Below are 25,300 nucleotides of genomic sequence, written 5' to 3'. Positions count from 1 at the left end.
AACTGCAGAGCTATCTAAGCCCTGGAGGTTCTCATCCCCTGCTCTGGTCTAACACAGCCCCCCCCCCCCCCCCCCATGTACTGTATACTCTTCTATACAGAGTATGGGAGGTTCTGCCCAACACAATTGCTGTGTATCAGCCTCTGCACAGCGAGTAGTGATTGCTATTACCGCTCTGTTAGTGGTTTCCAAACACAGCATTTAATGTACTTGCCATTTTTTTTCAAACTAGTCATTTTCCTATAGAACGTAGAAAAAAAAAATTACATTCAATCAGGTGACAAGCAAATGGTCCAGGGGGGGGGGGGGGGGGGGGGGGAGTTTAAATTTTTAAAAGGCATTATCCAGGTTTAAAGAAAGCACAGGTACTTTCTTGCAAAAACAGCACCACCACTGTACCCAGACTGTGTGAACTATTGCAGTTCAGCTCAACTCACTTGTTCCTGGAAGGCGGCATCCATGTCTGCCATGTCTTGCCATACAGGCCAAAGGTTATCTGCTAGATCGGCGCTTTCTTACAAAGCCCATAAGACGGCTGGATGATCGTGCAGCTAGGGCCACGTGGATATTGTTAGTAACGTCTGTGCAGCCCTTACTTATAAGGGGGTACCCTGTATACAAAAAAGAACGAAGTTATCTCTCCATGCTCCCCCAGCCTTGTCTCAACCTCACTGTCTGTCGGACACACTCTGCGGTGACAGCCTGGTCAATCACTGGCTGTGGCGCCAGGAAAAACTGCAGGCAGGCTGTGGGGGCAGGAAAATAATAAAGACATGAACGCGCCTGTCCTCGTGCCGCTGATGTGCGACTCCCGTGTCTCGTTCACAGCAGCCAACTGTTTTCTTCAGCTAAAAACCAGGTACATAACGTACCTGGCTTCACCGGCTGAAACTTCGCGGCCCGGCTGAGCTATCACCCGCTCAGCCAATCAGTGACTAGAGCAGCGTCCCACCCTAATCACTGATTGCCCATCCAGCCACTCACGTAGCTGGGGTCATGACTCTGCAGCTAGGAGAGCTGCAAGTCACCAGCTGATGTGAACGGGACCAGTGCATCGGAGGTAAGAGGTTGGGCGAGTTCAGGTCTTTATTATTTTCCTGCCACCATCAGCCTACCTGCAGTTTTTGTCCTTCCACAGAACTTCCCCTTTAAGAGGCAGAGTAGCAGGAATAATGAGAACTACAGAGTCAAGTAAGTTAGCAATTTATTGGTAACATAACTCAAGTGGAAACATTCCAGTACTTAAGCAATGAGGTATTGTTGTGAATGGACCACAGCAAAATATATTAACAAGGTTCTGGTCGGCAAAGTTGGAGTGGGCCTGGTGGAACATTTTATTTCTTCCATTCGTTCTTTTCATAGTCCCATTTGGAAGAAAATCCTTCAATAGGGTTGATCCTCATGTCCAGCATTCTCTTGTACTCCATGGCTTTCCAATCCTCAGAGAGAGTATGTGGAAGCTCACCGAACACTAGAACATGAGAAAAAGATGTTAAAGCATACCTGCGATAGTGTGTACATACATTGAGAGCAGCACTTTTTCTGGCAGTTATATGATTTGTATCTAGAATTTTTCACCAGTTTTGCACCTTTTTACTTGTAATTGTACAGTAATTGTACAGTATACTTCTTTTGAGCTCTCCTCTGGAGTGGATAGGGTTTGACTGCTATTGAGGTATCACTCCCCGCCCAAAATAAAACACACAGATAAATGGATACTGCTCTTTGGTGCACCCTCAGAAGAAGCAACATGGAAGTTACAGAGCTCTGTGAGAACATCAGAGAGACAAAGGTCCCCATACACCTTCAATAACTGACAGCTAAGCAATTGTTTAGCCTTCAGTTCCCCCTTCATCTGGCCCTCATCCATAGGAACATTTGGCACAGCCAAGCAATCCTGCTTTCTCTCTGGGAAGGGTAGGATTAAGCCATAGTCAGAGAAGTCTGACTCCAAAAACAAAGGGGTTGGGCGGTGATTTTATATCATGCCCAACATCTGTCAGTTGGGAGAGAGAGAGACACACACACCTTACAATATTCAGATTTGGTATTTTAGCACAATTAAATTCAAATGGGGCTCAAAGCATAAGTATGTGAAAGTTGTAACATGTCACTTTCTCCATGTAGGGAGGGATAAAATAAAAATTAATGAGAGATGGTTTAAAGGTAAAACGGTCTGGATTTTGGAGGAAGAAATTGTTGCGGTTTATATGTCAAAAACCTTGGGTCTACATGGACATGTCCTAAGCAACACCAATTCTTGTATGGGCAACTAACATTAGCTCTCAGTGAAGCTTAAATCACATCTGACATATAGGCACCAATGATATTTATGTAAGTGTGTAATCTACAGAACAAAACAGAACACCACTGGTTTATATGACGCATGCAAATCACCTGAATCACTGTGGGAGTCCAAACTGTGGAGCACCTTTCATGCAGTGAGGGAGAATAGTGCTCAGCCAAGCACTTCATGACTTGTTCTAGTGATTGGTTCAGGTCTTCAGCCCCCCCACCCACCAGATTGATCTAAACCCTCTACGACATGTAAAAAGCTGTGTTGAATTACAACAAAGTTTCAAAATAAAGGAAATTTGCATCTAGCGCAACTAAATAAAAACTCATCAGAAGATCATTACTCACGATATCTTTTTCGTCTACTTTACTCCTGGTGGTAAGGTGTTTGTAATCCTTCCGATTTGGAATTCCAACAGGGTGAGTATAGTCCACGCTGGGAGTGCGTGGGACTATACTCACCCTGTTGGAATTCCAAATCGGAAGGATTACAAACACCTTACCACCAGGAGTAAAGTAGACGAAAAAGATATCGTGAGTAATGATCTTCTGATGAGTTTTTATTTAGTTGCGCTAGATGCAAATTTCCTTTATTTATTTTTGTATTAATTATCACACGGGAAACTACGGGTATCCCCACTGTGCATCAAAAGCAGCACACTAATTGCCTATGTAGTACAGCGCCGTGTATGATATACGCATAGTATAAACATCATATTAAAGTTTCAAAATAATTATTAGTTATACAACTTGTCTATGCGCACTTGTGTGTCACCTAAACTAGCGCCTCCCAATCTCACACCCCTTAGTGAGCCCTCAGATCGGCATGGTGTTTCTAAAAGATAGAACACATACTGTGCATGCATTCAGCATGTTCCACAATGCAAGAAGATCTCATAAGGGCAGAGACACTCATTTCTGAACAGACTTGAATAGAGATGCTGCTGTCAAGCCCCCAACTGTGCACCATATAGAATATCCAAAAATAGAAATTATGGTCCAGCACTATGATTAAACTTTATTTGAATTTGCAGGTAAAAAAGTCCATGCTGGGGACAGGCTAGGGGCACAATAACTGAGGTTTGGTGGGGTTGTTCAGCTAGCTGGGACTTTTGATTGAATTAGCTTCCATTACACTGGCTCTAAACCTCAATATGACCAAGCTCCTCTCTTACTATTAATGTTGCCTGGTTACAAAACAAAAGAGCCTATCATGTTTCCTTGGAGAGCAGCACATACTGTTATTCTGAGGAAGTGGAAATCTCCCACCTCGCCAACGGTCTTCGAGTGGCTCCATAGCCGTAGAATGGAACAGCTTAGGGCAGAATCTCATGGAAATCAAGTCTAGTGTTATGGCTTTCTTTGGAAGACTTAGTTTCTTCTGCAACTTTTTGCTTTTGTGTATCCCTGCCACTTCTCAGGTAACTTCTAGTACACAATTTCCTCTATTGTCTTCATCACCACCCTGACATCCCTCTCTTACACTTTCTGCCAAATAGAAGCTCTTTTTTCTTGTATTGTGCAGAATTAGTCTTTTTGGCCCCATCTTACCATTTAGAGGTTAGATATACAACACTTAATGTTCTCTATATATTTAATATAAAAATACAGTGAAACCTGCCAAGCAGACCACTTTTTTGAGAAGGCCTCCCCCTCCAGACCGAATTTTTAACCATTATTTCCTATGGGCAATGCCTCTCTTTTAGAAGCTCACCACCCAATCAGACCAAAGAAAACTTTTTTGTGCAGTTAAACAGACCAGAAGCAGCACTTACATGTTAAAATTGCTACCCGACAGCGCTGAGAAGGCCATGATGAAGAATGAGAGAGGGTGGAGGGAGGAGGCAGGGCTGAGCTGGGAGGAGGAAGAAAGATCAGTAGCATCCAAGAACAGCACCCACAGTGTCTTCGAGGTGCCCTTCGGGAAGCGGCTCCCGCAGCCACCGGGACCTCCCCAGACCTACCCCCTCCTTCGCTGGTAATTAGAGTCCTCTGGATGACAGAAAATCCTGTATCATCCTTGGTGGGTCCCAGCCGTCAGTGATAGCGAAGGCCAGCCACAACTGTCAGCACTGGAGCCACGCTGATATTTAACTCTATAAATGCTGCAGTCAGCACGACCACAGCATCAATATAGCTGCAGAGAAGGAATTCTCCTCTTACAGAGGGAAAATTCTCCCTCTATTCACTAATGGAGCTGTGGGATGTGATCACAGATTTCTGATTGTAGCCATGGACACTGGAGGCCTCAGGTCTCTGGTGTCTTGGCTGTTTATAGAGGCTACAGGGAGAGACGGGAGGGCTGGTAGCGTGCACTGCCGCGATCTCTGCCCCCTATACCCTGCCACTGGTAGCCAATACCAGTGATGAACTGTAATAGAATGGTGTATAGATCCTGATACCAGCGATATAATAGAAGTATACAGCCGATACCGGTGATTTAATAGAATGGTATATACAGCTGATACTGTACTTATGTTATACTGTATTCAGTTCCGTGACCAGTTCTAGAGCTGGGCAATACTTCCCATATGTAGGAATGTACGAAAAAGTACTGTCTGCTGTATGACTGCTGTCTCATTAAACACATGATAAAATACATGACTGTGTGCTCTATCATTATGCATGTATAAATGGATGCTGTACATGTTTCTGCTTCAATTAGACACTTAATTCTGCATTTTCTATACTTGTTCTTTTTTCAGACCATCCTAATAAAAGACTGAGGTTTCAATGCCAACATTCTGTACTGTCCTTTGTTCAATATTTGCCAATGCCAATTCCAGTTGTAATTATTTTGTTTTTACTCCCTTTACACCATTTTCTTTTCTGTAGCCTTTATTCTCTCAATAAAAGTTTTGAATAAGAAAAAAAAAGAAAAATATCTATATGCTAGTGTCCTCTCATGGCCCAAACCACGGGGAGACACTAAGCTAGAGTTTACCGGGCTGACCTGAACTGCCACAAAGTGAAAAGTGGACGTTCAGATTATTCTGTAGCTTTACCACAGGGACTGTCAACCTTAACCCCAGAAACACAGCATTGACAATGGAGGATGATGAGGAACTTCCCAAAATATTAAAAGAATCCATGGCTTTAAAAGTTTTAATGTTACTTATTCTAAGCCTTGCAGGGAAAAGATGCAGACCAGATGTCTCCAATATAAACAGCTCATAGAAACACCCATTCTCTGTATTTCATCACCATGTAAGGTCAGGGTGATTACAGTAAAGTCATAAATCTGTGAAAGGGTGGCGGTTACTAGGACGGAAGATGGGGGGGGACTTAAAGGCAACACGTCACCTAGATTTGTTTTACCGATTAAAGCAAGAGACTTAATGTTTTTTTTATTCTGTTTCTATCTTCTGATTGTATTTTTTACATTATTATGCACGCAGCCATGCTGCCTGAGCGTTGACTCAATGACTTCCATTGAAATGTTTAAGTTCTAAGCATGCTCTGTGACCTATGCAGAGATTATGGTGTACAAAGGGGGGGGGATGCGATCATCACCTAGTGTGAACTGCCTGACCCTTTTTTTTTTTTTAATCTGTATACTGATAACCTTTCTGACCTGTGATAAAGCAAACACAGTTTTCTTTACAGAACAGGGAGTATCAGCTTATTAGCATTAGTGGCAAACTACAATTTGAAATATTTTAAATCAAATAGCATGATCAAAACAAGTATGGAATAACAGCCCTTATCAGGTTTTTAACTCTTGGTCTATACTGTTAAGGCTATACAGGTGTCCAGACAAAATAATAGCAGCCATGCCACTATAAAGGTCCAAGTGTGGGCTCACTGGAACCAACTTCAGGGTACCACCAGTATAACTCTGTTCTGGCAAGGGACTATTTTTGTTGCGGATCACTTAAAGGTTTAATAAAAAGATCGTCACTAACATATATTACAGAACTGTATTAATGTCCGATCTTTAGCATAAGATTAGTAATCCACTCCACAAGAAAAAACTCCAGCAAGTTCTGTTCTTTTCAGCATAAATTGTACATGGAGAACCTGGTTACCATCCACTTCTGCTTTACTTACCATATTTCCTTTGCCAAACGATAATGAAGGCTGTGAAGCCAATAAAGATGAAAATGCCACCTAGAGCTGTTTTCCACTCATTTGATCCCTTGTTCATATCAGCATAAGTTTGGTTAAACTTAATATGGTACACTAGAGAGAGAAAAAAAAATATTTTTAATATATTAATGATTTTAATCCTGAAACACAGATAAAAGCATGGCTGAGTACATGGAGATAAATAACCTCACATGTATGGAAACTGCTAAATGTATATACTAACACCGTTTTGTAAGGGAACAGAAGCAAGGCTGTTCCTCAAAAAAAATTTTGCCCATCTTCTAGGCATACACTCTCTGGCCCTATTCACATATCTGAAGAAGTTCTATCTTCAATTGCGGACAGGCCATAGCACCAATAGATTTCAATGGCCCCCTTCACATATACGCCTGTGTATGGGGCCGTGATCAGTGCCAGGGGGTGTTAAGCATAGGTCCCTAGTGTGGGTCCAAAAATTTGCAGCACGGATTTCTACTTTCTACGTAGTGGTCCACTAGTGATGCCCATTGTAGCGCGGTCCGCAATTACAGGCTGAACTATGGACAAGTGAATGAGGCATCTCAGCCATGGACATAAAACTATATATCAAAGTGAAACTGGTCACATGATTCAACGTTTCAAATTGGCAGGTCCATCCAAAAAGCTCAATTTCAAGAAATTAGAGAAATGCATGTCCTGTATTCAGTAAACACACGTGTCTGCACTCCATTGATGATAAACTATCCACACAAAACCTAGGCAGCTACCTACTTACATTGCAACTTCTCCTGAGCGCTCAGAGAAGCCCATGCTCCCTTCTCCTTTTCCTTCAGAGCCTTCAGATCAGATGTAAGGTCTGCCACGTACGAGACTTCAGGCAGGGGGACACTGCGATTGTCATGGTATTTGGGGAGGGTGTACTCAGGAACAGCGACGCTGGCTGCAAATACAAGGAAAACAGACAATTAGGTCCTAGCACATCTGCAAGTTTCACCTTACACACAAGATGAGCAAACTACAGAAATACTACTAGACCAGACTCCTATTAAGTCGCATGCTTCCGCTTGCAGACGTTTCTAATATGGGCACATCACTGCATCTGTATTACAGCCATAAGACACAGCCCAGTCACAGGTCTACAGATCAAAATGGATAGCATCTTAGTGATCTAGGATGTGTCAGACCCGGCCATTGGACCCACAGTAGGGTGGCATCTTGTGGATGTAATATGGATGAATGGCACATGATGCAGCTGCCATTTATTTAGCAGCTAACAAACAGGAAACCGCATAATTGTATTTAGATTTTATACAAACTTGCTTGTTTTCTAATGTGTGGATAACCACAAAGTTACCAGCAGGGATGCTGCAATAATACTCTTCAATGACATGTTACTGTAATAGATGTGATATGGTTATAAACAGCAAAGAAACTGAATCTTGTGGCCTCACCCTTGGTTTTGTGAACACACCAGATCATCATTTCCGGATTAGAACACTCTGAACACAAAGACATAGTAACAGCACTACAGGCATATTAGGATATAACAACAAATGTTTACCCACTTATGCCAGGAACAAACACTTTAACAATCCAGCCTATTGAGTTGTACCTACAGAACATGGCATGGTGTAACAGCTACAGGAAGTGTACAAACCACAGACATCAAGAAGACTGATGCAGAGTGTAACAATAGATCACCTACATAGCGTTTTGCAATCAATGTGACAAAGATGGGAACATAAGTACCCATGTACTTCTGCAATACATATAGATTATATTGACTCTGGTCATTCAGAAGTAATTCTAAATCAGACAGCAGAGGGTAAAAAGGGGGGGGGGGGGGAGACTATCTGGTAGAAGAGGGACCCATAACCACACAACTACAAAAGGGTAGCAGTGAGTTGAGGTCTTATAGGTGTGGACACTATAGGATGTCTGGGCCAAAGTTGTAAGGTCCCCATATACATGGGAGTCAAAAGAGAGGAGAACAGCAAGTCAGTAAGGCCCTCTGAACATACAGTTCCCCTCTCTAGGTTCGGAGAGGGTCCACAGTTTTGCAGCCTTATCAAGTGGTTAGCCAGCATGAGAATATCAGAGTACAGGAACTCATGGGCAGCATATCCTTACAGCTCAATGGCCAAGCCTAGCTCCTTCATTCAGCTCTTTAGCTATTAGGCCATGCTCCCACTACAAACAGCCGTTATTTACTCAACGTCTGTTGCTGTGAAACTACGTCCAGAATTAATGATCATGAACATTAAGTCCGTCAGTGGTTTTAGAACAATGGCCGTTGTTTGCGCTCATATGTAGCGGGAACAAAGCCTTAGTGTGAAAGTATATGACCTGGCTGAACTGCAGTGCAGTAGGCCATATGTTGTAACCAAATCTGAAATGTTGCTGTTAGCATGGGTTCTTTTTTTTTTTTATTATTATACTTGCCAGTTTTGGCTATTTTACTAAATAGCTAAAATAGTAAGAGTGCAGATTAACAGCAGTTACTGCATGAAGCCAACTGCAACACAACTGCACCGAACTGTGGGTTTACACCCCTACACGTAGGACCTTCATTACTGAGTGGTCAGCTTGCTATAGCGAGGCTAGAATATCAGAATACCAGTGTGTGATACCCTCCGACACAGTGCAACCCATTAATGGACCGCCACAAAAAAAGCCCTTGAGGTCCCTGACACATCAGAGTAACAGAATTACTACACAGGGGGTAGGAAACTCCAGAGGGTGATGGATGATACATACCATGACCCCGCAGGGCGACTGAGGTAGACAGGGCCCTTCTCCCAACCAAGCTGAGGACTCGTGAAGACAGCATTCTGGAAGACAATTATTACACATAATGGAGTAAAACATTACATACAGATTCTTTAAAAGCCTAATCATCCAATATCCACAGATCTGACTGGAGATCCTAAACTAACAGACCCATGCACTTCTCCAGATCCTAAGAAGATATTAAAGACCATGAGAAAGCTGCAGAATCTGACTATGGTCAGGTAACACTAGACTAGAGGGTAAATACAAGTCACTTCTGTACACTGCTACAGTCCAGCGCAGAGGTCTTTCTCATGTCAGAAGCTACAAGGATACAATGATCAGCATGAGCTGAAGGATTCAGACAGTCAAGAAGAGCTTAGCTTTCCATGTACAGTTGTACCTCTGTTCTCGAACTTAATTGGTTCCGGAAGGCAGTTTGAGAACCAAGCAGTTTGAAAACCGAGCAGTGTCTTCCCATAGGAAATAATGTAAATGTGATTAATTGGTTCCAGCAGCCACCAATAGTGTCTTCCCATAGGAAATAATGTAAATGTGATTAATTGGTTCCAGCAGCCACCAATAATTACCTACAATACTCATTTATTACACTGATAAGTGCTCAGTATAATCACTACAGTACAGCACTATACTGTACAGGACATTAAACATTAGAAATGTTCATCAGAACTAGCAATTATAGTACAGTAGTCACCAACTCCTCACCCATCCTTTACTGTATAGCGTCCCCCCCATCCAAGCACTGTAATGTATGGGAAATGATGGTGCACTGCCTGTACTACTACTGCACTGTATATGCACTCCAGCAGTCTTATACCGCACTGTACTGTATGTGAAGCCTCACCACTGCTTAACTCGCCAGGTACAACCCACCATCCACGCTCGCAAAAACGTTCGAAAACCGAGCAAAGTTCGAATTCCAAACACTACTTCTGGGTAAATTTTCATTCAAATACCAAGCAGTTCGAGTTCCAAAGCGTTCGAAAACCGAGGTATTACTGTACATATTTTAGAAGATAACAGTATATATGGATTTAAAAAAAAAACATCATATACATTGATCCAGTTAAAGAGGTTGTCGGGGAAATATTGATACTCAAGCACATTGCTGGGACTTCGGGGGACACATCAGTAATGTATACTTACCTGTCCCATTCCCCTGATGGATTCCACGCCACCAGCTCTTGTCATGATCGTAATACTCGCACCTTGAGTTAGACATCGAAGGGGCCACCCTATTGTTTCCCTATTTACGTTCCAATACTCGCAACCGAGTGGGACTTAAAAGAAAACTCCCACGAAAATTTTTTTTTTTGCTTATTTAACACACATTACAAAGTTATATAACTTTGTAATGTGGTTAAATACCCGGTCTGGCCCCCTTCCCCCACTTTCAGACGCCCCTCCCCCCCGAGTTAAAGAAATTATACATTACCTATTGCGGTCGCCACTGTCCTCTTCTCCTGGGCGCCATCTGGTGACGACGACGTCATAGCCAGGGGGGCGGTCCGGGTCTTCCTCCTCGGCGTCTTCATGGAAAGTGATTGGCTGAGCTTGCTGGAAGCCATGTAATGCGCTCCAGCCAATTAAAAGGCTGCCGGTGCGCAAGCGCACTGGCAGCCTTTTTCATTCCCTGGACCCGGAAGCAAGAGACATCGCGCGAATCGAGTGGCGATCGTCACCGGAGGGATGGTGAGTATGGTGTCTTGTGTTTTGTTTTTTGTTTTTTTTTTGGGGGGGGGGGGGGTCCTGCTGGGGTTGTCCTTTAAGGGGCTACCTATCAGGGTGGTGTCATGCTCCCCTCATCATGGAGGCACCCCGTGGCAACAGGCTCGAGATATCTGCCTTTTGAGACTCGCAACCGAGGCTCCACAAACTCTTGTTTTGCATATTTAAATCTTTGGTGGCATCAGTGGAGACTCTTGATTGAGTACTTCATTGGATTTTTTTCACTGATCTCCTTGAGTTCAGCGATTAATGTGTTTTGACCGGGACAGGTATAAGTTACTGACAAGTCCCCCGAAGTCCCAGCAACATGCTTAAAAGTGACTGTACCACCAGGCCCAGGCTGAAGCACTGGAGGCGGGCCGACCCACCCTTAGTGGGAAGAAACCCCAACCCCTCCGTGACATGACTCCATTAGAATCAATAGAACCCTATCATAGAGGGGCTAGGGTTTCCTCCCACTTAGGCCCCGTTCCCACTGAGGAAAGGTAGCGGAATTACGCGACGGAATTGTCCGCCGCGGAATGCTGTTAGCCTCCCGCTCATAATGGGAGTCTATGGGAGGCGCGCGCTCCTGCTCTGTACGCGCTGAAGAATGAACATGTTCATTCTTCAGCGCGGACAGGGCAGGAGCGTGCACCTCCCATAGACTCCCATTATAAGCAGGAGGCTAACGGCATTCCGCGGCGGACAATTCCGTCGCGGAATTCCGCTACCTTTCCTCAGTGGGAACAGGGCCTAAGGGTAGGTCGGCCCGCCTCCAGTGCTTCAGCCTGGGCCTGGTGGTACAGTCACTAAGTATCAATTTTTCCCCAGACAACTTAAGTCTTCTAAGCTGCAATGGTGATCCAGAGGAAGCCAAAAAGTCCCCATGGGGCAAAAGACAGGGGTTCTCATCTTATGGGGAAAAATTCCTTTTAGGGGTCATTAGCCATGACAGCGCCTTAAAGGGGTTATCCAGTGCTACAAAAACATGGCCACATTTCTCCAGTTTGTGTGTAGGTTTTGTAACTCCATTCCATTGAGGTGAAAGGAGCTTAATTGCAAACCACACCTGAACTGGAGACAAGAGTGGTGCTGTCTCTGGAAGAAAGTGGCCATGTTTTTGTTGCACTGGATAACTCAATTAAACCTCATCCATTTGTAATAGAATACTGTCATAATATATACAGGCACCTATGTGGTAATTCTATAACAGACCCTAACCAAGTTGGGTCCCTTTATAGCAGTTTTTGGGAATAGTAGCTTTGCAAAAGCAGCGGGAGGCCTGCAGGTTCCCATCATTCCTGGACAGCCTGGAACAATGGTCTGGACTATCTGTATGTAGGCACAGCACACTCTACACCAGTGCTTCTCAATTCCAGTCCTCAGGCCTCACCAACAGGTCATGTTTTGAGGATATGCCATACAAAGAACAGCTGTGATAATACCTGATGCACTAAGTATAATTATATCACCTGTGAAATACTAAGGAAATCCTCAAAACATGACCTGTTGGTGAGGCCTGAGGACTGGAATTGGGAAGCACTGCTCTAGACCATGGGTCTCCAAACTGCGGCCCTGCAACAGTTGCAAAACCACAGTTCCCATCATGCCCAGACAGCTAAAGCTCTGGATTTGGCTGTCCAGGCATGATGGGAAATGTAGTATTGCAACAGCTGGAGGGACGCAGTTTGGAGACCCATGCTCCAGACTCACTGACCTGGAAGGTGACCTAACATAGAAGGTCATGGTGTCCTAGCTGTCAGTGGTGCTGTCAGATAGCAGTTATCCCCTTTAAGGCTCAATTATCCTGTTACCAGATACAAGAAGCTGTGCTCACAGACCTCTGGACACTGCTTCATCCGCACCACAAGGAAAAGGATACAATGGATGCGCCCTCTCAGTGATGGACTAATGGCAGCGTCAGATCCAGTATCAGAGCGTAGGTTCATCCCATAGAGCCGCTGGTCCGGAGGACTACAGCTCCCAGCATTGCTTCCTGGACGTGTATGCTGGGAGATGTCACTAAGGTGATTATAGCCTTGCACTGAGGATACACACTGTGGCCCAGAGTTACCCAGCTGTCCCTGACATAGACTGCCCGATCCGCCTATAGCAGCCAATCAGAGCTCAGCTTTCACCTCACTAGCGCTGTATGAGAAATGAAAGCTGAGCTGTGATTGGTTGTGATGGCAGAGCAGCCAGCCTGATAACCCTGCGCCATAGTGTAACACATCAACAGGACAACAGACACATGTCTAGTATTGTATAGATAAATGTCACGGAGCCGGCGGGACAGAGACCTCGGGATGGAGAAGGGTGCACACACGGTGCAGCCTCTCTCCCCGGCGGCTCACTGACACTCGGCTGCCCGGGGACAGGCACACGGCCACCCCAGGCTCAGCCCTGTCCTTTCCCGGCACATCTCCTCCACACTCACCTCAACCGCGGCCGTCTGCCAAGAACAGAGAGGACACCGGAACCAGCAAGAGGACGAATAGGGAAAGAGAGAAAGCCCCACCCACTGCCGCACTGCACGCTGGGATACCTCGGAGGATTCTATACATACGACTACTCGTAGCCCCGCCCTTCAGCTGACTGCGTCGCCCGTCATCTGGCTTTCGCCTGGCGACTGGTATGTGGAATGAAAAATGTAAATAACGGAGCTGCTCCCCCCGGTTATTACTGAGAAATCACAGTCTCGGAGCCATCGCTGTGCCCTGAGTAAAAATGGCCGCCGCCGACCTGCTGGCTACCATGTGATCGGAGACACTTTACGCCGGTGCTGTGTGCGCGACTGCCGGCTGCTCGATTTACGGTTGTGTGCAGACTGCTCGCGGTGACCAACGCATTTTATTCCCTACGAGACGCACCGGGAGCAGCCTGGAGGTGAGGAACACGGGGGGTGGGGTCACCGAGGGTGCCAGAGGCGGAAGCACCGGCAGTGATAGGGAGTCTGTTACCGATCAGCGCTGCACTGGCTGCCCGAGGCCCTCCTCTCATACACTGATCCTCTGCTGGGAACCCACCGGGAGCCGGTACCGGCAGTGTCCGTCATTTTATAGGCTTTTATTGTTTTCTGGTCCGCTGGAAAGGGTTAATAAAGGGAATACCGAAATGCCAAAGTATCGCCTTTACCTGCCCCTCTGTTCCCTATCATTGTGTCACCCATAGTGCTGTGACTGGTGTGAGGGGCATGGACCACCATGAGCCCCCATACCTTCTGCCTGGGAAGGGGATATCCGACCAAACCCCAAGCAATCTCTCTTCTTTCCTGCACAGAAAATGCCTGCTTATAAGCTAACCACCCAAGCTTACTGCAAGATGATGCTGCACAGCGCCAAGCACCCCACCTGCTCTGTGAATGGCGTCCTGGTGGCCGAGAAGCAGAAGCGCAAAGATGCTCCGCAGCAGCAGGTCCTGTTTGTGGACTGCATCCCGCTCTTCCATGGTACAATCGCTCTGTCCCCGGTGCTGGAGGTGGCGCTGACGCTGGTAAGAGGGTGTCTGACCCCCTGCTGATGCCTTGCTGCAGCCATTAATAACAGTCCCACCAAGGGACCAGAGACATTCATCCCACACAGAAAATCTACAGCCATACAGTAGCGAGAATGAGATGAAACATATCAGATTCCCAGCATGTCAGCACTCTGAGCAAACATATACACAGCACACAGTTTATTACATCAAATATGTCCACACAGCAGATTTGTTTGCAACCCACGCATCAGCAAACCTAAGCATATTTGCTTCTTATTTTCTACGTCACAGACTTTGCTGTAGTTTAGAATGCTGAATAACCCCAATCTGTTCCCAGACTACCCAGTGAGTTTTCTGCAGGGATCTGTATTAATAGCTGGCATGTCACCCATTTCTCCCCCCCTCTGCAATGTGGATTTAAAATCTGCAGCCAAACAGATCCACACCTGAGTTACTTCAAAAACAGTAGGACATTGTTTTCACGTGGATTATGTGCTGGAATCTCCATCTGGCCATGATGCCAGTGCGGGTGAGCTGCCAGCTCTGTAACAATTTTGACGTCAAGCAGATGTCTTGAAAATGAGGAGGAAATTAAGAACAAATTTTGTTTAAAAGTTGCAATTGATGCAGCAGAATAATGCAGTTGTTTTGGATGCAATGTGACAAGCTTTTAATTAGTGATGAGCGAATACAAATAGGAACAAATCGCTTTCTTCCTATCTGTATTCTGCTCATCAGTTTGCGGCTTTGAAGTCTGCTCCACTTCCTGCGGCTCCTCCCCAGGTATTGGAAAAAAGATGGATCCAGTCCTGGGAAACTGGGAGAAGTTTCCCAGGACTGGATTCATCTTTTCCCAGCACCAGGGGAGGGGTGGTAGGAAGTGGAGCAGACTTCAAAGCCGCACACTGATGAGCAGAATACAGATAGGAAGAAAGCGATTTGCTTCATTCCTACTGTAAATTCACTAATCACTACTCTTGACTGTTGCAGATCCTTGATGCTGACATTTATCCACATGCTTCTCTTTAGAGTGTAACTAGATAGGATCCTCCTGTCATAAATAGGCGCACAGTGCTGCTGGGTGCCGAGTTCTTGCTGACACGTTCTGATGTCTCATTCCTTCCTCCTTTAGATTGACACATGGTGTAAAGAGAACAGTTATGTGATAGCTGGCTACTATCAAGGGAACGAGCGGCTTAAAGACAACAGGTCAGTGCTTTGCCATATTGTTGCCACAGTGAGATCCCACAGCCACTCATGGGATCTGGCTGTGTGACCACCATATAGCAACCTGAGATGAGCAAGTGGTGAAGTTGCCATCAATATACTTGACATCATAATTCATAAAATAATTAAAAGTTCTATTTTAGTCAGGTTCCCTAAGGGGGACTTTATTCCCCAGGCTTTCTGGCCTTGTGGGATTGGTGATTACTGTAACTATTGAGACCCCTAAACTGCTAATAGAGGTTCCAGTATATATATTCATCATGGAGGACATCAGGCTCCTCATGGGTCTTTTTAGATGTACCAAATGGTATTGTAAAGAAGATTTGAAAGGCACACTGGGTATATATGAGGGCTAGAATAGAAGAGGGTTCACCTTGGCACTTCTGTTTTGTTTGTTCTGATAATGTTGTTTTTTTTTACTCTTGTGTATTCCTGCTTAACCCCTTAAGGACAGAGCCTGAAATTACCTTAACGAGCGGGCCAATTGTCACACTTGCGTTTTAGTTTTTTCCTCCTCGCCTTCTAAGACCCATTACGCTTTAATTTTTCCACCTACAGGGCCATGTGAGGGCTTGTTTTTTTCAGGAGCAGGTGTACTTTGTAATGGCATCTTTCAATCTGCCATAAAATGAATGACAGAACCCCAAAATATCATTTATGGGGTGAACTTGGGTCAAAGAATGCGATTCTGCAAATTTTTGGGGGGCTTCCATGTTTACTTAATGCACTTAACAGTAAAACTGGCATTTTTCCTTTATTCTATAGGTGGGTCTGAACACAGCGATATGCATGGTTCTAGGTTTTCTTACGTTTTACTATTTTTATTAGCAGTAAAACTTTCTTTTTGCAAATAGGCATATTTAAAATGGTCCTATTGTGACTCCTATAGCGCACTTATTTTTTCACTTATGGGGTCGTATGGGGTGTCATTTTTTGCGTCATGATCTCCATTTTTTGCGTCATGATCTCCATCAAACGTATTGATCGCTTTTTATAATTTTTTTTATACATAAAATGTCATTAAGAAAAAAGCAATCTCTGCGTTTTTTACCTCTTTTTGTTCACGCCGTTCACCGTGCGGGAATAATATTGTTTTATTTTAATAGATCGGACGATTACGCACGCTACGGTATATATTATGTTAATTAACTTTATTAGTTTTTATGTGTTTTATGTATGAAATGGGAAGGGGGGGGGGTGATTTACACTTTTATTGGGGGAGGGGCTTTGGGGCATTGTGTAAAACAGTCACAGTCACTTATACTTAAGGGGTTAATGGCGGGCGGCCGCGAGATCGCGGTCGCCCGCCATTGAGGATGAGGCTCAGCTTGTGAGCCCGCTCCGTAGCACGGGACCGCGCCAGGGCGTACATTTAAGCCCTCCTGCCTTAAAGCCCAGGCAGCCGGGGCGTAAATGTACGCCCGATGTCCTTAAGGGGTTAATGCATATGCTAGCAATTATTGTTTTGAATACATGTATTTTTGGACTAAAAGGCACATATTCAGCACTGCCGATCAGGGAAAATAGTCTCTAGTTCTGGACACTCTTTGCAAAATATTGTGCCAATCCTGCTGCAGTGCCGTGCATTGTATCTGTAATGTGCCAATGAAAATTATTTTCCCCCCCAAAAAAGTTCATGTTTTACAGATACATCACTACATCACTTTATTAAAGTATTGTATTGTCCCCCCAAAAAATTATACAAATCATCAATATACACTTATTACGGGAAATGCTTATAAAATGCTTTTTCCCTGCACTTACTACTGCATCAAGGCTTCACTTCCTGGATAAAATGGTGATGTCACGACCGACCCCCAGAGCTGTGCGGGCTGTGGCTGCTGGAGAGGATAATGGCAGAAGGACACTGAGGGACACAGGGCACTGGAGGGACACTGAACATCCCCCTGCCATCATCCTCTCCAGCAGCCACAGCCCGTACAGCGCTGGAAGTCGGGTCGTGACATCACCATTTTATCCAGGAAGTGAAGCTTTGATGCAGTAGTAAGTGCAGGGGAAAAAAGCACTTTATAGGTATTTCCCGTAATAAGTGTATATTGGTGATTTGTATAACTTTTGGAGGGCAATACAATACTTTAATAAAAATTTTCGCCAGACTTCTCCTTTAAAGGACAACTCCCGCGGGACCCCCCCTAAAAAAAAAAAACACAGACACACACAGACACCATACTCACCATCCCTCCGGTGACGGTCGCCACTCCATTCGCCCGCCGTCCGCCTCACCGCCGTCCGCCGTCCAGCGATGTCTCTGATTTCCGGGTCCTGGGGATGGAAAAGGCTGCCAGTGCGCTTGCGCACCGGCAGCCTTTTCATTGGCTGGAGCGCATCACATGGCTTCCAGCAACCTCAGCCAATCAGGGCTGACGAAGCTGGAAGCCATGTGATGCGCTCCAGCCAATGAAAAGGCTGCTGGTGCGCATGTGCACCAGCAGCCTTTTCCGTCCCATTCACTCTCTATGAAGACGCCGAGGAGGAAGAAGACCCGGACCGCCCCCCGGCTCTGACGTCGTCGTCACCAGATGCCGCCCGGGAGAAGAGGACCGGGACGATCGTAATAGGTAATGTATATATTCTTTATCTTCCGGGCGGGGGGGGTCGGGGGTCCGAAAGTGGGGGAAGGGGGCCAGACCGGGTATTTAACCACATTACAAAGTTATATAACTTTGTAATGTGTGTTAAATAAGCTAAAAAAAAATTTCGTGGGAGTTGTCCTTTAAGATTACATGTGAAAATTTGACAAAATCAGGTGTAGTGTTCTCTTTTTGCTTATTTGTTCTGTCTTCTATTGCATGTATGTGGATTACATATTTGTTTTATATTATTTTATGTATTTCAGTCTTAACCCAGTTGCTGAGAGAATCGCATCGCGGATTGCAGAGGGATACAGCGATGCAGCTTTAATAATGGTACAGAAATCAGTTTTTTTCCTCTCCGAGTGAACAGCCCATCAGTGCTGGGAGTTGGGGTGTTATATAAAGATGGGAAGTTGAAGTGTTATATGAAACGGGATCATGGATTAGAGAAGAGAGCAGCTTGCTAGTGTGACATGGAGCTTGTTGGGCTGGATTCACACAACATTAAAGTGTCACTGTCACCATAGAAAACTTTCGACAAGTCATAGAGACATGTCAAAAGTTTTGTTCAATTCGGGTCTGAGTATTCAGACCTGTACCGATCGGGAGAACAAGCCAGGAGAAGACCACGCTAAGCGCAGTCCTTTTCCAGCTCTGTCAAATGATCAGTCAGGCTCCTAATGTTAGGGTACTATTACACAGGCTGATAAAGGCCCATTCAATATTGTATACAAGCGACATTCTGCTAGATCGGCACTCATTTACTGGGCCTATTACACGGCTTGATAATCGTTTAGCAGGGCTGCACAGACATCGTTACTGATGTCCTTGCAGCCCTTGCTTTAACAGTAGACATTACCAATCCACGCTCCAGCTCCAGGGCTCCTCCTATGGTCTGCTTTTTCCCGGATCCCATGTGCTGCAGCTTCAGAGCGGCCTGTCTGAGCTGACAGGTTACTCAGCCAATCACTGGCCATGGCGGTCCTGGCCAGTGATTGGCAGAGCTCTGAAGCTGCATCGCATGGGAACCGGGGAGAAACAGACAGCAGGAGGAGTAATGTAATGTCTACTGTTTGCAGAATCGTCAGTTGCCAACCAAGTATCCCTATTACACATAGTCATGCGCAGTTGTCGGCCGATGATTTTAGGTTTGGGCCTAAAGCAACAATCAGCCGTTGATCGTTTCATTGGCTGATTGTTGTGTCTATTACACTGAGCGATAATCAGCTGATTATCACTCCGTGTAATAGGGCCCCTACACTTTAAAGTTTCCTTTTTTTTTTTAAAGGAGTATTCCAGCCTCACTCAAATGTTAAGTGAGTTGGGATGTTGTCAGAAAGAAGGCATACTCCTCACCTAGAAAGCAGGGGGGAGGGGCATGTGAGTATGTTCTGGCTTACTTTACTAAGTTTTTGGAGCTATGTGCTCCTTGTGTTATAGCAGTAATGCAGCAAGTTTTGTGTTTTGCATAGGTGGACAACTCCAAATTCTCCATGGATTGCATAATCCCTTCCATTCATTTGTATGAGTTCCATGATAATAGGTGGAAAGCAAGAGACCCACACGAGTAAGTATACTCTTTACTCCTGAAAAGAGGTCTTAAACTCTTTGCCACTAGGTGGCTCACTTCCCTTCATTCTGCTTTCCACTGGCTCTTGTTAGGGGAATTCCATCTCAAGCATTAGAGAGACCAAATAGCACACAATGCAACTCTCTCTAAAATAACTGTAATGTCTCTCTGCTCTTTATTACCTCCTTCTTTCTGCCAACATCCAGTACTTAAAGGAGAAGTCCGGTGAATTTTTTTTCCCTACAGTTCCCCCCCACATGTAAAGTTATATAACTTTCAAATGTACACTAATTGCAGATTCCCCAGCCTTACCCCACCTTTTTCCTTTAGCTTTCCCACCGGAAGTTGTGTAGTTCCATCTTTTTTGGTGACGTCACAACGATCTTTTTACCCTAAGAGCAATTTTTCATCATGACGTGGAGCCGGCAACGTCACGACGATCTTTTTACCCTAGGAGCAATTTTTCATTGTGACGTCGAGCAGGCAACGTCACGATCCAGGGCATTCCTCACTGCGGGCCAGTCACTCCCCTCCTTCTTGGGTTCGCCTCCCAGCCAATAATGTCCTGACAGGGGCGGTCTGTAGGCTTTCCTGCCTAATCCACTATTCCTGCCAGCCTGCTGCACCCCCGGCTGCTCCTGATACAGCAGGCTTTGAGTCCCGGCGGGGGGGGGGGTTTAGTGTCGGATGATGCGGGTGTGGAATCGGGGTTGTGGTGGTGCAGGTCTATGGTTGCGGGGGGGGGGGGGGAATGGGGTCGTCTATTATGTTATGCTGCACTCCTCTCCTGACTCAATTTAATGTATTTCAGTGCTCCCTGAGCTGTATCTGGAGCAGTCCAGGGTGCAGAGCGGCTGGCTGAAACTTGTAGTGCCACACATACTTCGGCTCATTTCTGATGTCCTGCACTACAAGCTCCTGCCAGCCGCTCTGCTCCATATACAGCTATGGTCCCAGCAGCAGCCTGTGTCCCATCCTTCATCCAGCTGTCTGTGTACAGCCATCACATTGTCCCGTCCGGCAGGAAAGAGTCACGGCTGGGTTATACAGCACTGCGTTCCTTGCTGCTGCTACAGGGAGAGAGAAGGGGGGAGAGAGAGAGAGGAGTGAGGGAGTGAGTGCCCGGAGATGAAGGAGACAGACGCTGCAGGTGAGTACCCACTCCTATCCTCCACCCTCCTCTCTCTCCCTCCCTCCCTCCCTGTTGCAGCAACAATGAATGCAGTGCTGTACAACCCAGCTGTGACCCTTTCCTGCCGGACTGGACAGTGTGATGGCTGTACACAGACAGCCGGATGTAGGATGGCTGCTGCTGCCGGGACCATAGCTGTATCTGGAGCAGAGCGGCTGGCAGGAGCTTGTAGTGCAGGACATCAAAAATCAGCTGATGTGTGGCACTACAAGTTTCAGCCAGCCACTCCTCACCCTGGGCTGTCTTCTTGTATACATAGCTTATAGGCTTGTATAGATGCATGCTGGAGGGGAAAACAGAGGGGGCGTTACAGGGGGGGGGGGGTGAAGGTAATAGTGCCGAGGGTACTGCTGGGAATTGTAGTAGGAGGGTTAAGCCTATGTGCTGGCTAAACAGGAAGTAAAGAGGAGCACCAGGCTTGTAAAAATGACTTCTGTGGGTGTAAAAAAATTGCCAGTTCTGGTGGGATTGCTTTACAGGGATGTGGTAATTAGTATCCCAGAAACAAAAGCAAGTTTATTTTTTTGTCATGTGGCCAGACTTCTCCTTTAACATGATCTTGGATGTATCTGTCTGAACTCGTTACTGGTTATTCATTCTCTGCTGTGGTTATATATACACAGCCAAGTCACATTATTGTGACCGCCATGTGCAGCACGGACAGCAGATAGACAGGCTGGGAATGACTCTAAGGTCCCTGTAGGTTGTCACAGGTATCTGGAGCCATGCTAAATGTTGTGCTCCCACAGCTGCTTGGTGGACTGTGTGGTGGAAGATCCATAGATCAAATGCAAAGATTGAGGTTGTGTCACAGATGGTGAAGTCTGAGGAATTAGGGCTCAGGGTAGGGCTGGGCGGTATACCGTGAAAATACCGATACCGTCACTGGCGTCGGTTAACCGACCTCAACTTTGCCAGGACGGTATCTGCGGTATTTTCACTTTCATCTCCCTGTCTGAGCCCTGATCCCTGCACAGGTTGGAGGATGTCTGTGTGCTGTGTATGCAGGGACGCACAGACAACACATAGGAGACTGCCACTGTGTGTCAGAGCGCCCCGCATCACCCGCCCGGCACAGCACAACAAAGCCGCCACCCGCCCGTCCCCGCATCCTCCAACCTCCTGGCGTGTCAGAGCGCGCCCCGCATCACCCGCCCGACACAGCACAACGGAGCCGCCACCCGCCCGTCCCCGCATCCCCCAACCTCCTGGCGTGTCAGCGCGCCCCGTGTCACCCATCCGGCACTGTACACCGCCCCTGCTCGTCTCAGCCAGTTCCCGCGGCCAGCACATGCCTCTCTCAGCACAGCACAGCACAGCGGAGCCGCCACCTGCACGTCCCAGCGCCCCCGCCACCTGCCCGGCCTCTTAGAGCATCACGGCCAGTCCCCTATGTGCTGTCTGTGCGTCCCTGCACACACAGTACACAAGACTTCCTCCAACCTGTTCAGCAACCCATGAGAAAAAGAGCAACGTTTCTGACCACAACCGTGGTCTTTTCTCAAGCCAAATAACATTTTGCTTGAGAGAAGACCACGATTGTGGTCAGAAACGTCGCTGTTTTCGACATAAATGTAAAAAGGTGTAGATTTATTTACAAAGCAATTGGCATCTCTTCTAGGGATAGAAGAGATAGATAGATCTATCTCCTATCTATCTATCCATCTCCTATCTATCCATCTCCTATCTATCCGTCTGTCTATCTCCTTCCTATCTATCTATTATCTATTGATCAATCAAGGAGATAGATAGAGAGAGAGAGATAGGCAGGAGATAGATAACTAGATAGGCAGGAGATAGATAGATAATAGATACATAGGAGATAGATAGATTGGTATGGCCAAGTGGGTGTGGCTTGTAAAAGGGTGTGTGGCTTACAAAGGGGGCGTGTCATAGTTATCGTCCAATTATCGTTACCGCAGCTACATATGCGATAAACCGCGATATTGATTTAGGCCAATATCGCCCTGCCCTAGCTCAGGGTAGCACTTGGAAGTCTTGGTCATGCCCTTTCAACCAATGTCAGACATTTCTATCCATGTGACATGTCACATTGTCTTGCTGTGAATGGGGCACCAAGAGGAAGACTAACTGAACACTAAGATCACAGAATCTCTATTATCAACCCTACTAGTGGCGGTAGGTGCACAATGAGGCATTTTAATAACTTTATAACATCCACATTTCTTGTCAATCATTGTTCCTAAAAACAGATATAAGAAATAGCTGAATAGACTTTAAAGGGGTTGCCCAGCGAAAATCTTTTTCTTTCAAATCAACTGATATCAGAAAGCTTTATAGATTTGCAATTTACTTCTATTAAAAAATCTCAACTCTTCCCATACTTATTAGCTCCTATATGTCATGCAGGAAAAGTTTTATTTTCAGTCTGACACAGTTCTCTCTGCTGACATCTCTGGCCGAGACAGGAACTTTGTCTCAGTTTTCTATGAATCCCCATAGAAAACCTCTCCTGCTCTGGACAGTTCCTGACCCACCCTAATGATGCACTTTCTCCTCAGAAGTTGATGTCTTAGTATGGTTATTTAATGGGCCCAGCCCCTCGAAATTTATTTGATGTTTTTCTGCTTTTCCAGAGACGTCTTTGAAGACTGGCCAGAGGCTCAGAGAATCACTGCTTCTCTTATGGACAGCCGTTCCTACGAAGCTCTTGTTGATTTTGACAGCCACTTAGATGACTTGCGAAATGACTGGGCCAACCCTGAAATTAACAAGTCTATCATTCATCTATGCTAAAGTCAGGGGAGCCACCACAGGCCCATGCTATGCAAGATGACCGCCGAATGTAGAAAGAGTCAAGTAAAAACCCATTTCTACTTCGGGACAGAGATTTGTATCTGTGAACAGAAAATCTGGGGGCGCTTTTTAAGTATAGACAGGACTTATTAGTGGGGTGTCCACATGAGTAGCGTCCGTCCATGCCCCTGAATCTGGTGAAAAAGCTGACCAGTTCTACAGAACGTTCTGTATTTTCTATAACCGGGAGAAGATAATTTATAAGAGGAATCTCCCACTTTGTGTTTTTGATTAGACAATTTATTAGAGAATTAATAATGTCACATTGTATCAACAGAAAGTCTACATGACGTTTTACACAAGACAGAGAAATCCTATGGACAGTAACTAGTCTATAAAAAGCTGCTGTGATCCTCTGTACGGGAGATTTTTTTTTTCCTTTTAAATGTGATTACGGTTCATCCTTGCTGCCTGTCATTGAGTAGAGGAGGCGGTCCTCAGCAGACTTATCACTTTGCCTCATCACTACTTTTTTTTTTTTTTTTGCTGTTTGTGTTTTTGGTATATTTTCAGATGTCTGTTTCATTGTGTGTCAGTCAGTCACTCCACTTCTTTTATCGTTCTGAGCCTCACGCATCGTCTTACACTGAAAGTCTGATTTCCTCTTAGAAAATAAAATTCTGCCAATTCTGTATTACACATTCTTTACTCTGCTTGGAAACCAGGACCTTGCACGTTATTTCGTAGGTAAAAGAATATATATTTTGATTGAATTTTTTTTTTTTTTTGGTCAGGGTGTTTGTTTCATGAAAATAATAAAAATTACAGTTCTGAAATATACATAGTTGTGTGTCAGCCTTCAGGCATACAGTACATATTCTAACCTGGCTTCATCTTGTTTTACAGCCGGTTGTGTATAATCTGATTTCACTTTGTTACTGGTACAATCTCCTGTCCTCCCCATACACATACACTTTCTACTTCCGTGCATGGGGACCTTTAAAGGGAAAGTGTCTTCAGAAAATGGCCTGTTTAAACCCAGTTTTTATGTTAAATATTTTTAATGGTGCCTGTCAGTACTGTAGTGCGAAGAGTTAAACTGATTCAGAGCCTCCGGCATCATAATGAATTGTGAAGCTGGGAGTTCTGTGATTCTGCTCCATAGCACATTCTATGCATGGACTGTAATCATGGAATATGTTACCGTCCCTTTAGGCCTCATTCTCACGTTCGTTGATTTTTTTTAGGCCCGCATGGAGGTCTGCTATTTTTAATCTGTGAACCATGAAAAATGGTTCACGTAGTGCATCCACATCCATTAAAATTGTACAGTACTAGTTAATAGAGTTAAAGTGGTGGGGGGAAAAAATTGACTAGCTTGCCCATATTTGATCCATGGTTTTTACCGATGTCCCATGACGTCCGCAACAACAACAAAAAGAAAAAGGATCCTATAGGCTTCTATTGGTAATCTGTACCGCAATTAAGATTTGACCTAGGACATATCCTATTTTTTCATGGAACAGATTGCTGATCCATCAAAAAGCGGAAAGTGTGAATAGCACAACAGAAATCAATGGGCACTAAGCTGGTTAGTGATTGCGGATCCACAATCACAGA

The 25,300-nt window shown here is 45.3% G+C and overlaps 2 protein-coding genes across 3 annotated transcripts; one reads left to right on the top strand and one right to left on the bottom strand.

Moving 5' to 3' along the window:
* Positions 1–1,187: 1,187 nt before the first annotated feature.
* On the bottom strand, positions 1,188–13,407 carry COX4I1 (cytochrome c oxidase subunit 4I1). Its single transcript, XM_069966320.1, has 5 exons — positions 13,301–13,407; positions 9,121–9,194; positions 7,139–7,303; positions 6,346–6,477; positions 1,188–1,471 (listed from the first exon to the last, which is right to left on the bottom strand). The coding sequence occupies exons 2-5, from the start codon at positions 9,191–9,193 to the stop codon at positions 1,335–1,337; spliced, it is 507 nt and encodes a 168-aa protein (XP_069822421.1). The 5' UTR covers position 9,194; positions 13,301–13,407; the 3' UTR covers positions 1,188–1,334.
* Positions 13,190–24,520, top strand: EMC8 (ER membrane protein complex subunit 8). Of its 2 annotated transcripts, none has more exons than XM_069966319.1 (6): positions 13,190–13,495; positions 14,143–14,355; positions 15,473–15,549; positions 18,425–18,494; positions 19,634–19,728; positions 23,521–24,520. In XM_069966319.1, exons 2-6 carry the CDS (start codon positions 14,146–14,148, stop codon positions 23,678–23,680), a joined length of 612 nt encoding a protein of 203 aa, XP_069822420.1. In that variant the 5' UTR covers positions 13,190–13,495; positions 14,143–14,145; the 3' UTR covers positions 23,681–24,520. The 2 variants fall into 2 exon arrangements, with proteins under 2 accessions (XP_069822420.1, XP_069822419.1); XM_069966318.1 differs by having other exon boundaries at positions 13,193–13,749.
* Positions 24,521–25,300: the final 780 nt, after the last annotated feature.

The sequence above is a fragment of the Dendropsophus ebraccatus genome, chromosome 4 (genome assembly GCF_027789765.1).
Source record: "Dendropsophus ebraccatus isolate aDenEbr1 chromosome 4, aDenEbr1.pat, whole genome shotgun sequence".
Lineage (NCBI taxonomy): Eukaryota > Metazoa > Chordata > Amphibia > Anura > Hylidae > Dendropsophus > Dendropsophus ebraccatus.
Note: the sequence above shows the minus strand (reverse complement) of the source record. Positions and strands in the feature narration are given on the sequence as shown.

What these genes read in the sequence shown, in the direction of transcription:
- COX4I1 (XM_069966320.1), bottom strand. Translation starts at nt 9,193, where the DNA reads ATGCTGTCTTCACGAGTCCTCAGCTTGGTTGGGAGAAGGGCCCTGTCT. An exon ending in AGTCGCCCTGCGGGGTCATG is followed by an intron (nt 7,304 to 9,120) that starts GTATGTATCATC and finishes TTGTATTTGCAG; the next exon opens with CCAGCGTCGCTGTTCCTGAG. An exon ending in CGCTCAGGAGAAGTTGCAAT is followed by an intron (nt 6,478 to 7,138) that starts GTAAGTAGGTAG and finishes TTCTCTCTCTAG; the next exon opens with TGTACCATATTAAGTTTAAC.
- EMC8 (XM_069966319.1), top strand. Translation starts at nt 14,146, where the DNA reads ATGCCTGCTTATAAGCTAACCACCCAAGCTTACTGCAAGATGATGCTG. An exon ending in GCGATGCAGCTTTAATAATG is followed by an intron (nt 18,495 to 19,633) that starts GTACAGAAATCA and finishes TGTTTTGCATAG; the next exon opens with GTGGACAACTCCAAATTCTC. An exon ending in AAAGCAAGAGACCCACACGA is followed by an intron (nt 19,729 to 23,520) that starts GTAAGTATACTC and finishes CTGCTTTTCCAG; the next exon opens with AGACGTCTTTGAAGACTGGC.